This window comes from Heptranchias perlo, chromosome 1 (assembly GCF_035084215.1).
Source record: "Heptranchias perlo isolate sHepPer1 chromosome 1, sHepPer1.hap1, whole genome shotgun sequence".
Taxonomy (NCBI): domain Eukaryota; kingdom Metazoa; phylum Chordata; class Chondrichthyes; order Hexanchiformes; family Hexanchidae; genus Heptranchias; species Heptranchias perlo.
In genome coordinates, this window is record NC_090325.1 from 14042640 (window position 1) to 14056957 (window position 14318).

Consider the following 14318-nt stretch of genomic DNA (forward strand, 5'->3'; position numbering starts at 1 on the left):
CTCTGGAATTCAGCTCTTTTGTCCATGTTTGGACCAAGGCTGTAATGAGGTCTGGCGCCGAGTGGTCCTGGCGGAACCCAAACTTAGCATCGGTGAGCAGGTTATTGGTGAGTAAGTGCCGCTTGATAGCGCTGTCAACGACACCTTCCATCACTTTGCTGATGATTGAGAGCAGACTGATGGGGCGGTAATTGGCCGGATTGGATTTGTCCAGCTTTTTGTGGACAGGACATACCTGGGCAATTTTCCACATTATCTGGTCGATGGCAGTGTTGTAGCTGTACTGGAACAGCTTGGCTAGAGGCGCAGCTAGTTCTGGAGCACAAGTCTTCAGCATTACAGCCGGGATGTTGTCGGGGCCCGTAGCCTTTGCTGTATGCACTGCACTCAGCCATTTCTTGATATCACGTGGAGTGAATCGAATTGGCTGAGGACTGGCTTCTGTGATGGTGGGGATATTGGGAGGAGGCCGAGATGGATCATCTACTCGGCATTTCTGGCTGAAACTGGTTGCAAACGCTTCAGCCTTGTCATTTGCACTCACGTGCTGGACTCCGCCGTCATTGAGGATGGTGATGTTTGCAGAGCCTCCTCCTCCCGTTAGTAGTTTAATTGTCCACCACCATTCACGACTGGATGTGGCAGGACTGCAGAGCTTTGATCTGATCCGTTGGTTGTGGAATCGCTTAGCTCTGTCTATAGCATGTTGCTTCCGCTGTTTAGCATGCATGGTAGTCCTGAGTTGTCACTTCCACCAGGTTGGCACCTCATTTTTAGGCATGCCTGGTGCTGCTCCTGGCATGCCCTTCTACACTCCTCATTGAACCAGGGTTGATCTCCTGGCTTGTTGGTAATGGTAGAGTGAGGAATATGCCGGGCCATGAGGTTCCAGATTGTGCTGGAATGCAATTCTGCTGCTGCTGATGGGCCACAGCGCCTCATGGATGCCCAGTTTTGAGCTGCTCGATCTGTTCTGAATCTATTCCATTTAGCACAGTGGTAGTGCAACACAACACGTTGGATGGTGTCCTCAGTGCGAAGATGGGACTTCGTCTCCACGAGGACTGTGCGGTGGTCACTCGTACCAATACTGTCATGGACAGATGCATTTGTGACAGGTAGATTGGTGAGGACGAGGTTAAATAAGTTTTTCCCTCGTGTTGGTTCGCTCACCACCCGCCGCAGGCCCAGTCTGGCAGCTATGTCCTTCAGGACTCGGCCACCTCGGTCAGTAGTGGTGCTACCGAGCCACTCTTGGTGATGGACATTGAAGTCCCCCACCCAGAGTACATTCTGTGCCCTTGCTACCCTCAGTGCTTCCTCCAAGTGGTGTTCAACATGGAGGAGGACTGATTCATCAGCTGAGGAAGGGCGGTAGGTGGTAATCAGCAGGAGGTTTCCTTGCCCATGTTTGACCTGATGCCATGAGATTTCATGTGGTCCAGAGTCAAAATTGAGGTCTCCCAGGGCCACTTCCATCCTGACTGTACTGCCACCTCTGGTGGGTCTGTCCTACCGGTGGAACAGGACATACCCGGGGATGGTGATTGAAGAGTCTGGGACGTTGGCTGAAAGGTATGATTCTGTGAGTATGGCTCTGTCAGGCTGTTGCTTGACTAGTCTGTGGGATAGCTCTCCCAATTTTGGCACAAGTCCCTAGATGTTCGTGAGGAGGACTTTGCAGGGTCGACTGGGCTTGGTTTGCCTTTGTTGTGTCCGGTGCCTCGTGGTCCGTCCGGTTTTATTCTTCTTGTGACTTTTTTTAGCGAGATTTTACAACTGAGCGGCTTGCTAGGCCATTTCAGAGGGCAATTAAGAATCAACCACATTGCTGTGGGTCTGGAATCACATATAGGCCAGACTGGGTAAGGACGGCAGGTTTCCTGCCCTAAAGGATATTAGTGAACCAGATGGGTTTTTACCACAATCCGGTAGTTTCATGGCCACCATTACTGATGCTAGTATTTTAATTCCAGATTTTATTTAATTAATTGAATTTAAATTCCCCAGCTGCCGTGGCGGGATTTGAACTCGTGATTCTGGATTATTAGTCCAGGCCTCTGGATTACTAGTCCAGTAACATAACCACTATGATATCGTACCCGATTAGTTTGTTTCCAGTGCAGCAACTTTGTGCTGGTCCATTCATTTCACCGGCGAGCTGTCCTTCCCGCGCAGCTTTCAAATGAGCAGAGAATTTCGTAAAGCAACTTCCGGCTTTGTGTGTTTGACTGTACATGGGTGTGTTCGCTGGAAGTTGCTCTTCCATTTGCTTTTAAATAATGATGAGTGCTGTTCGGTGCTATGTTATTTTTGGAGCAAATCTTGTGCTGCAGGATTGAATGTTATTGTGCATCTCCAGATGATCAATGGAGCCTGAGCAAAAGTTGTCTTGTGCCTGTCAACCCACTCCTTGGCTCAATGCTGAGAATCCCTTTACTGACGTGGACCAGGATTTTTCTAAGCTAGTTTGATCTGGCTTGAAAATTCTACCATCATCATGATAGGGAATCCGTTCTTACAAATCTCTTCTGCACCAATACTATCTTTATGGTTACCTTCAGGTATTCTGCTCTTGATCAAGCATAGATGTCCTATCATAAATGCAAAAGACGTTCATCTCTCTCTTGTTAAAAGACAACTAACCTCTTTTTCGCTGGAGAGCTGCAGCTCTCAAACGGGCATGAGGAAATAACTGTAATTTTGCCATCCCAGATGAACATTGGGAGGCAGGCTGCTTCTTTGGTTACAGGTCATCAGTATGAGATGCCCAATTTAGAGTCATTCAGCATCATTTATTACAAACTACATTGTTGGTTGCAATGCATCAGTTCCTGAGGTACATTGGAAGACCTCAGGAGAATTTTTTTTCCAGCCTTTTGGATGTACCCGACAGACCTTCCATTTTAGACATTGTGTAAATTGGGTCAGGGCCTCTTGTTTTATTATATTTGTCCTTGGGAATGGACAATGCTGGTAAAGTGACTTTTATTGCCCATCCCAAGTTGTTGTTCTTGACCTGCTGCAGTCCATGTGGTGATGGTGCTCCCATAATGATGTTGGGTAGGGTATTGCGAGATATTGACCCAGCAATGCTGGAGTGGTGACATATGTCAAAGTCAGGATGTGTATGACGTGAAAGGAAACTTAAGGTGATGGTGTTCCCACAACATTGTTGCTGCTGTCCTTTTTCGTGGTAGAGGTCACAAGGGAGGGAGTTGGCTGTCGAAGTAACCTTCGTGATTTGCAGCAATTTGCTGGGTTTTCCCTCCAATCCCAGGATATTTTATGGTGCTTGGCATTACATTCTCGTGTTATGGCTGCAGGCAGTAATGACATTGCAATCTGCTAGGTTTGGGTCATTGTCTATAATAGTCTGAGCTGATTATGTATTATCATCATAAACAGACCAGGTTTTCGGGTTTTAACCAATACCAAACATCTCATTGCTTTATGGGATCTTGCTGTTCAGAAAACAACTATCGCATTTGTTGACGTAAGTAATTTATTGTATGTGAAGTGCGTCAGGACATTTGGGAGTCGTGAAAAGACATTATAAATGCAAGTGTCTTTCCTTCCACAGCTCCACTATTCAAATATGGCTGGTCCTTTTCCATAGATGACATTGTTTTAGTCACAGCAGCAGAGGCCCTTGCGTACTCCTAAAATATACAATTATATCATCTACACTTATCTCTATCACTTTACACACTGGAATAATGCTGTTTGACAATATTTCATTACTGATTGGAAGTAGGATGACCTTACCTGCAAAATGTACAAACGGCTTGAAGTTGTGATGTGCCCAACTATTCTCTGCATTTAAAAATGTGCTTTGAGAAATGTACAAGACAGTTTACCTTATGTGCCTTATTTCGCACATTTGCTGGACCATATTGAACTTCCACACAATCATGCACACTCTCCTATATTCTGCTATTATAGTTGCACTCTATTAACACAGCTTGTGAAATTCTATTTTTGAAGAAGGAAGAAAAGTGGTGTAATTTTCCTGAAATCTGCTGAAAAATGTCTTGAACTGCAGAGTATCTGGTGATTGTTGAGAATGAGGACTTTTTAGTTTGTCAGCTTCTAATCTGCCTGCTCGAAACAGCATTTGTACAATGTGCACTTAATTTACAGCGTACCACTCTGGCTGAAAAGCTTATTGATTGTCAAAAATAAGAAATAAATTGAAGCAAAAGAAATACAAACGTAGGCTAAAGCAATTGACTGTGCATTTTATCCCAAACTAATTACAAGTTTGTAGTAGCGAATAGTTCAGAGAGTTCACATTTCATTATACTCACCAAATTATAGGGTCATTTCTGAAGGATGACATGAGTATTTTGTAGCTACTAGCTGACGTCAAGATTTAATTTTGACAGGACATGGCAGCAACGTATGACCAGACATCATTTGCATTTTTAAGATCCTACTTAATGATTTAAGTCAAGTTTTGATGGTATGAGAAGGATGGCAGGCACTCAAATAAAATATGAAGGTTTAGAATCGATCTTCACCACACCATTAGAGCACAGTGAGTGGGAAAAGATTTTGAGCATGGAAAATATTTGGGTCCAAAGCAGAATTAACATTGATTTTTATCTTAATTGTATTGGAGTCCTGCTAATGTGAATTGTTCCAGATGCCCATTGGAACTATAAATGTTATTTTTAATGGTTTGTTGTGTGGTGGGCTACTTTTACTCCTCCTCATTGTACATACACCAGCTGGTCGCCAAAGCTCCTTTTGTAATTGTAATTGAACATGAAAATTTGCATCATGCATTTCACCGCCAACCAAAAAACTCAAAATGCAAAAATAGCTAAACATACAATATTTAAATCAATTTATGTAACTGAGCAATATTGACGAAGACTTGTGCACATATATCACCTCACCACTTTTTCCAGAAATCTCGAAGGGCTTAATGTATTTTGAATTGTTTTAAATTGTAGGTAAAAGTAACAATCCTGAGGTAAACATTTGTTTTGTTAGCTGAAGGAGGAATCTAGGCTGGGACACTTGGGAGAACTCCCTGCTTTTCAAATTGTGCCATGGGATCGTTAATGTCCATCTGAATGTCCATTGGGAATAGGTTTAACATCTTGTCCAAAGGATAGCATCTCTCGCCATGTCTCAGTACTGCATTGGAGTGTCAAGCTAGACTCACCCCCAGAGTTGGGTTTGAACATACAGGCTTCCTGCTCAGACGAGAGTGCTACAATCTGAGCTAAACTGACATTACTAAGCAATTTTTGCAGTGCTGTCTGGGTATGCACTGGAGTGCAAGTTTTGAAACTGGGATTAGTAGATCCTAGGGATTTAATGCAGGGCTCCTTGGAAATCTGCAGCCACATCAGTATACTGTCTATTTGGCTTTTGGCATGCCTTGAGCAGTGTCTCTAGAATTGTCCTGTTTTTCAGAATGATATTTGTTTGCTGTGTTCTAATGAATGTTCTCTGCAATAACCATCTTTTGGTACCTGATGCTGCCTTTCAGAATTTAGAGTAGAAGTCTGCAGATGTCTCAGTATTTGCAGGGGGTTCACTTGGGGCGACTCCGTATTTGCATGAGGTCTCATAAGAGAAGTCTGAACTATTAAACTAACAATGCCCTTGAACAAGGAGTCCCCCTTGAATATCAAAATTGGTCATTTTGAGTCAGTGCAATCCTTAGTTTTAAAAACTGGCTGACCTTTGCTATGGGTCAATAAGCTGCCCTTTCTTCTTTTGTCTCTGACTATGTCTAGTTCGGTGCATTAGACTGTCTGCTGGAGGGTGTGTATAAGTACGATTGTTCCTCCGGGTTGACTGTTCTTTTTAAAAAATATTTTGCAGTTGTTTTCTGTCGTTACTGTTGGTGGCTGCTGTGGTGTGGAAGATTAAACAAAGCTGCTGGGCATCGAGGCGGAGAGAGGTAAGCCCGAGTTACCAGAAATACCAACTGACTCCCCCCTCACCCCTCACCACTACTGCCAAACGGTTATCAGTTGAGACATGCTCCTTTTCAATATAAGGTTGCGCATTGAACACTCCTATCTCCTGAACTAGCCTAGAGTAGTAGCCGTATTTAAATGTGGTGTGACTGCTTTTTGTGCAGGTTTGGACAGTTCTTTTTAAACAGATCTTAATAATTCCATGAGGCGCCACATTAATCAGTCACACATAACATAAAGACACAAAAGGAAACCATTGAATACCTGATTGTGGTCATCAAAATTATTGTAGAAATATCTTGGAAAGTTTTATTACCTCAGATTATTTTGCTGTTTAAGAATGCAAATGTTTGCTCTTGGTAATTGTCATTTTTTAGTGCGACAATATTTGTGATAAGTGACTTAATCTGGCCACTATGACAAAGAAATAACAGGTTCACAAAAGTGGAAATGTGACTATGAGCTGGAATTACAGTATTGTGTGGTAACATCTTTTTATTACTTGTGCAATGGAATAAAACATATGGGTGTATGTTTTTTTTAATTCATTCATGGGATGTGGGTGTCGCTGGCAAGGCCAGCATTTATTGCCCATCCCTAATTGCCCTTGAGAAGGTGATGGTGAGCCGCCGCCTTGAACTGCTGCAGTCCGTGTGGTGAAGGTTCTCCCACTGTGCTGTTGGTAGGGAGTTCCAGGATTTTGACCCAGCGACGATGAAGGAACGACGATATAGTTCCAAGTCAGGATGGTGTGTGACTTGGAGGGGAACGTGCAGGTGGTGTTGTTTCCATGCGTCTGCTGCTCTTGTGCTTCTGGGTGGTAGAGGTTGCAGGTCTGGGAGGTGCTGTCGGAGAAGCCTTGGTGAGTTGCTGCAGTGCATCTTGTAGATGGTGCACACTGTAGCCACGGTGCGCCGATGGTGGAGGGAGTGAATGTTTAAGGTGGTGACGGGGTGCCAATCAAGCAGGCTGCTTTGTCCTGGATGGTATCGAGCATCTTGAGTGTTTTTGGAACTGCACTCATCCAGGCAAGTGGATTGTATTCCATCACACTCCTGACTTGTGCCTCGTAAATGGTGGAAAGGCTTTGGGGAGTCAGGAGGTGAGTCACTCGCTGCAGAATACCCAGCCTCTGACTTTCTTTTGTAGCCTCGGTATTTATGTGGCTGGTCCAGTTTAGTTTCTGGTCACTGGTGACTCCCAGGACGTTGATGGTGGGGGATTTGGCAATGGTAATGCTGTTGACTGTCAAGGGGCGATGGTTAGACTCTCTCTTATTGGTGATGGTCATTGCCTGGCACTTGTCTGATGCGAATGTTACTTGCCACTTATCAGCCCAAGCCTTGATATTGTCTAGGTCTTGCTGCATGCGGGCACGGACTGCTTCATTATCTGAGGGGTTGCGAATGGAACGGAACACTGTGCACTCATCCACTTCTGACCTTATGATGGAGGGAAGGTCATTGATGAAGTAGCTGAAGATGGTTGGGCCACGGACACTGCCCTGAGGAACTCCTGCAGCGATGTCCTTGGGCTGAGATCATTGGCTTCCAACAACCAGTACCATCTTCCTTTGTGCTAGGTATGACTGGAGAGTTTGCCCTCTGATTCCCATTGACTTCAATTTTACTAGGGCTCCTTGGTGCCACACTCTGTCAAATGCTGCCTTGATGTCAAGGGCAGTCACTCTCATCTCACCTCTGGAATTCAGCTCTTTTGTCTGTGTTTGAACCAAGGCTGTAATGAGGTCTGGCACCGAGTGGTCCTGGCGGAACCCAAACTGAGCATTGGTGAGTAAGTGCCGCTTGATAGCACTGTCGACGACAGCTCCCATCACTTTGCTGATTGAGAGTAGACTGATGGGGTGGCAATTGACCGGATTGGATTTGTCCTGCTTTTTGTGGACAGGGCATACCTGGGCAATTTTCCACTTTGTCGGCTAGATGCTAGTGTTGTGGCTGTACTGGAACAGCTTGGTGTATGCACAATGCTGCAGTATTTGGATAATGTATTGATGAATTATGGTAACTCATGCACACATTGCAGCAAGTGGGCTTCATTTAACGTTTCTCCGGTTTTTCCCTTACTGCTGATTTTCCAAAGGCAGCAACTTATATTTGAGTGTGGTTCCATGTGGCACTGCAACCTCCAGGTCTTTGCCCAAGTGCTCTTTCATCATGTTTGAGTCAGGATGATGAGTATTGGGCTACTTGGCCATGGAGACCATTGCAAATGGGCTTAATTTGGCCTTCATTTGTCCACATAAACATTTTTCCAGCTTGTGTGACTGTGTTTATATCTCTCTTATCTTCGGGATGCTGAAACTAATTGTAATGCCATAATGTGTAAGATTGACCAACAGACCCTGGACACCTGATACCACATTGCTATACTCCTCGTTGCTGTACCAAAATGGTATATTGATTGATAGGCCACTAGGTCTGGGCTATAAGTTGATATGCTATGAGTTGCTTTCCATGGAATAAATTAATTTTAAATATTGCTGCAATACGTTGTCTGACTATAGCTTTTATAAGTCTTAAAGCTTTTTTAACACAGTATGGAAGCACAAGTGAAGCGTTGCACATTTGGATCTCTCACATGTCTTTGGTTTTGTTGTGGGAAGCTTAAATGCAAACAGAACTTTACACCATTATTATGGGTTTAGCCTATTGAGCTGTGCAATGTTGGGTGTGTGTTGGAAAGGTAGATCTGTATATATGCTCTGTGTTTGGCTGAGCAAGTCTTTTTCAGGCTTTTTTTCTTGTATCCATCCATCCATCCACTGTGTATGACTAAATAAAACTTGCTGGTAATACGAAAAGCAAATTTATGTAAGAGGTACACTGGTGGGAAGCTGTAGTTCTCTGTAAAATAGCTTCTTCCAACTTTTGCTCCAAATTCTGACCTTCCAATTCAACAATTTTTAGAAACCCACATTTTGGAATATGTCATTTGAAGTGGATGCCGCAAAAGTCAGCTCCAGTCCTGCCATGGTTAGACTATATAGGAATGATTATTTCAGAAAACAAGAACTACAGGCAGAAAATGGAGGCATTTTTATCATTTGTGCAAAATATTTAATGTTAAGGAGTGTTGATAGTAACATGGTACTTGGGTTTTCATTAGTTACTGAAGAGACAGAAAGAACAACATTGATATGCCCTATTTCATTTGAAGATGGGAGTCACATTTGCTATTTTCCAAATTCTCTGGGAATTGGCCCGAGTCCAGCAAGCTCTGAAAAATATCCGCATAAGGATTTGCAATCGATTAAGCCAATTCCTTCAGAGTCCTGGGATGAAAGTTGTTAGAGCTAGGAGCATTATCTACCTCGAGCTTCATCAACGTTTTCCCCCCCCCCCCCCCCCCCCCCCACATATGTCCTGTCTTGTGATTTCATTTTTTTCAGTCTACATTCATCTTTAAACTGTCCCCACATTTCTTTTGTGCACACTGTTGAAAAATAATGGGTTAAGCACCTAAGCAATTTCTCTACATTCGGACACCAGTTCCCCATTGTAATTTTTAGTGCGCCAACCCCTCTTTGCTTACTCTAGACATGCCTGAAGGATACTTTACAATTTCCAGCTATATTTTCTTTGCAGCCCTTATCAGTTTCTTGGCATTACTCAGTCTGTTTTTATAGATCTTCCTATCCTGTTCCCTTCCTGAATATTTCTCTTTCTCCCTAATGCCTTTCACATATTTGTTAGTCAAACTGGTCTTACTCTTTTATCCTGTCCCTCACCTATTTCAGGGGTAAATTCCTTTTGCATCTTAAAAACTATCCCTTTGAAACTATTCCACTTTCCTTCCACATCTTTTCCTTCCAGAATTACATAGAATGCATAGCACAGAAACAAGCCGTTCGCCCAACTGGTCTATGCTGGTGTTTATGCTCCACACGAGCCTCCTTCCTTCCCTCTTCAGTTAACCTTATCAGTATAATCTTCTATTCCTTTCTTCCTTTCTGTGTTTATCTAGCTTCCCCTTAAATGCATCTATGGTATTTGCCTCAAGTACTCCTTGTGGTAGCGAGTTCCAAATTCTAACCACTCTCTGGGTGAAGATATTTCTAAAGATGAATTCCTTATTGGATTTATTCATGACTGTCTTATATTTATAGCCTTAATTTTGATTTCCCCATAAATGGAAATGTCTTCTCTCCGTGTACCCTATCAAGCCCTTTCATAATCTTAAAAGGTAACGGTGGGGTCTGACAAAGCAGCGAAGAATCACAGAAGGACTTGGACAGTATTTGTAAGTGGACAGAACTATTGCAGATGAAATAAGTGCAAGGCTGAGGAATTATATACAGAAAGAGCGCTTAAAAAAATGTGACTGCTTGAGTTAGGCTTGCCTGAGGCCTGGACTTGTTTATTGTACAAGGGCGGAAGAAATTTCCAAGTTATCGCAGGACCAATCGTTGGCTAGTGTGAGGTGGATTTGATGAAATTACCAGACTGCATCTATACTCCAGAAAAAGAGGGGAAAATTATTCAAGCAGCATCAGGAACTCAAACCATTAACTCTGAAGATTTAAAAAGTTGAATATTTCATGGCACATTGGGAAAAATGTGTCAGTGGACCTGTTACTTGCAGTACCTCGAGAAAAATGAAGAATATGATTCTTCTATGATTCTATGATAATATCATTTTAATATATTGAATTGAGGTTGTACTGGAGTCTGCAGAGGTGAGGGCACTGTGATACAGTTTTATATTAAAGGTATTCTTCATGTCTTATTTTATTCTATAGTGTGCTATTTAGTAACCTTGTGGTTGTTAAATTATGAGCTATAGTACCATGGTTTCATTCTGTTGCTTTCTGCTGCAGTTTGGTAAAGCTTAGTTTAAGGTTCCCCTGAGTCAGAGAAAAGCTGATGAGTGTTTTTCTCTAAGTTTGCCTTCCTATCTTTTTTTTCCCCTAAGCTCAAGGCATTTAGCACTGGTGAATGGAAAATTTCTATTTCTATTTTTGCTTCTGTAGTTAATGCTAGCATTCCTTTTAAATGATGTGCTTGTCAGCTATCCTTGAATAATTCTTAAACCTGCAAAGGTGTGGCATTAGAAAAACATCCAGAATAGATTTTCAGAATATTGCCCATCACCCAAGATACTTATTTTTAAAAAAAACTTTTTTTCATTTGGATCAGTTGTGGCAAGCTGAATCTTCTTAAAATGTTGTCTCCTTTAATATACAAGAAAAATTAGTCTATTTCTAAGGTTCCTGAGCAGCCAATGACTGATACTGGAGGGCATAAATGATCAATTGCTAAGTGTCTCAAATTTTAATTAGGATCATTATTGTTGAAATATTTCCCAATTTGCTAAATTACTTCAATGACCTACAAAAATACCATGATATGATATACCACTGGTAAATCTTTTTGGTTTATAAGATAATCAGAATTGAACAGTAGAGTTGAATGACTGTAAAGTGAGTTTTGGGTAATTTGGGAGAGGGAAACTTTGGAAGGGTAGGGGTTTGCTTTCAATGTTGAATAGGGTTAGATGAAGACGGGTGGGAGGAGGCTCATGTGGAGCATAAACACCAGCATGGACCTGTTGGGCTGAATGGCCTGTTTCTGTGCTGTACCACCTTTGTTGTAATTGGGAAATTTGAGCGTTTATTTATCTGTACTTGCTTCCCTTGTTCCTTTTAAGCTGCAGATACGCTATCCTATATGCTGTCTCCCCTCTATCCCTACTTAATGTCTTGCAATTGATGCACCTCACTCTAATTCATTCTATCCTGGGACTTAAAAACTGTGAAACTCTTCATCTCACTCTCTTCCTCCTATGACACGTCTTTTAAAACCCAAGGTTGTTCTCACCCAAACGCTCGTTTTACCATGTCCTTTCCTTTGATACGGGTATTCTACATCATGGACCTTGGCCTGTCATTTCTTGAAAAAAAAACAAGGTTTATACTGTCTTATCTCTGAATGACTAACAGCAGTACCCATAAGCAGACTTTATCCCCTACAATTCTGAAGTGCTTTTTCTATGCTCCGTCTTTGCAGAAATACATACCCAAGAGACTAAAAAATGATTCCACTTACAGTATTCTGTTAAGGTAGGCCAAGGGTGTCAAACTCATTGTATATGGGGGGGGGGGGCGGGTGGGCACTTAGCATGGGCATTGGTACTTATTGCATTTAGATTTTATTTACTGCTGCTGCTCGTTGATACCTTGGATCAGCATCTTCTCTGCATTGCCTTCAGTGCTTGAATGTCTCTCATTTCTTGGCAACCAGAACTTGATGCAGTATTCAAGGTGCGGTCTGACTAGAGCACTGTGAAGTTTGATCATCACCTCCTCTGACTTCTATCCTACCATTTTGGCTATGTAGTTCATCATCCTGTTGGCTTTATTGATTGCCTCTCTGCATCGGTTGATCATGTTTAGCATCGGATTTACGAATACTCCAAAGCTCTTTTAGATTCACCGTTAGCTGTTTCAACACCATTCATGCCTGTCATCTAGTTATCCTTCTTATGTATAGCACTTTACTCTTGCCTGCATTAAATGTAATGCACCATTGATTTGTTCACGTACATATCTTGTACAACTCATTCTGCAATTTCTGAACTGCCTCTTCTGATTCGACTATCCCTCCTAGTTTGTTATCATCTGAAAATCTGACCACTTTGCATTGAGTTTCTGAATCAATGTGGTTTATATAAATTAGAAACAGCATTGTTCCCAGTACTGAGACCTGAGGGACCCCACTCATTACATCCCCCTCCACTTTGACATATCACCTTTAAAACATACTCATTGTTTCCTAAGCTTTAACCAGTTCCTTACCAACTCCCAGGGTTTACCCTGAACCCCCACAGCTTTGAGTATAATTAATAGCCTCCCCTGTGAATTGCCTTGGGATGTTTTACTATGTTAAAGGCGCTATATAAATGCAAGTTGTTGTTGTTTCCTTGTGGAACTTTATGAAAAGGCTTTTGGAAGTCAAAGTGCATCACGTCGTAGGTTTACCACAGTCCACTTGGGTTGAAATCCGTCATGAACAGAGACCCGGATTTGGCAAAATCTGGAAAATTAACCTCAGGGAAATAGGTAATCCACAAAACTGAAGGGTTGGGGAAAATATAAAATATTTACCTACTGTGCATACTTTGAGCTTGGACTATTCTTCCTCCCATTTAGAAAAATTAATTCAGATGATGGCTAAATCCCATTTCAAAATGAAAACTGCTTTATGTTAACACCATCATGTGTCAGCCTTAGCTCAGTGGTAGCACTCTCGGCTCTGAAGTCAGAAGATTGTGGTCTCAAGCTCCACTCTAGAGACTTGAGAACAAAATCTAGGCTGATACTCCACTGCAGTACTGATCGAGTGCTGTACTGTTGGAGGTGCCATCTTTCGGATGAGACTTTAAACCGTGACCCCGTCTGCTTTCTCAGGTGGATGTTAAAGATCCTACGGCATTATTCGAAGAAGAGCAGGGGAGTTCTTCCAATATCCTGGCCAACATTTATCCCTCAACTAACATTATTAAAATAGATTATCTGGTCATTTGTTTCATTTCTGTTTATGGGACCTTGCTGTGTGCAAATTGACTGCTGCATTTCCTACATTACAACAGTGAACATACTTTAAAAGTACTTCATTGGGTGTAAAGCGCTTTGGGATGTTCTGAGGTCATGAAAGGTGCTTTTTAAATGCAAGATCCTTCCTCTTCCATCTATTACGGGAGCACCAGCACCACAAGGATTGCAGTGGTCAAGGAGAAGGCCAATCCACACCTTCTTGGACAACTAGGAGATGGGCAGTTAAAAATTTTTTTAAAAGCAGCCTTGCTGACCTCGCTCACAACCTGAGAACAATTCTATTCTGTAAACAATATACTGCAGCTTAAAATATTTTGGGTCTCTTTACTTGACTTCAGGTTGCAAAATATGGATTCCACTCACCTTTTTCTCATTAAGTTTGCCTCAACTCTTTCCATTTTTACCCTCATTTGGCTTCCCCAAGCCACACACTCCTCACGGCTGACGTACTCCATTTACTTTCATCGGCACTGTTCTTCAGTTGCTGTCAGGAGATGTCGGAAAGCAGACTGACTAAGCGATATGCGTTGAGGGTTTTTTTTTAATCCTTATGCGGAGCTGCCTGGTCTTTGCTCAACATCTCCTCAAATGACACCTCGTCGCCGACTTGAGAAACTTAGTGGAATGGAGATGAAACCTACGTGTCACACTGTAGCACCAATGTACATTAACATTGTTATGTCCAATCAGCTCTTTTCAGTAAAAAAAATTGGAGTGGAAGTCTAAGTTGCAGTCTGCGATCTTTGTTTCTCTCACTGTCTCCCTCTCCCTCTCCCTCTCCTCTTTTAATAGGCATTACA

At 42.4% G+C, this 14318-nt stretch overlaps 1 protein-coding gene across 2 annotated transcripts in view; it reads left to right on the forward strand.

Moving 5' to 3' along the window:
* atrn (attractin) overlaps positions 1–14318 on the forward strand; it is a 370377-nt gene that overhangs the window by 234317 nt on the left and 121742 nt on the right. For both annotated transcript variants that reach the window (XM_067981305.1, XM_067981340.1), the window contains exon 26: positions 5845–5923. In XM_067981305.1, coding sequence (XP_067837406.1) covers positions 5845–5923 — 79 coding nt within the window. The remainder of the gene's footprint in view (positions 1–5844; positions 5924–14318) is intronic.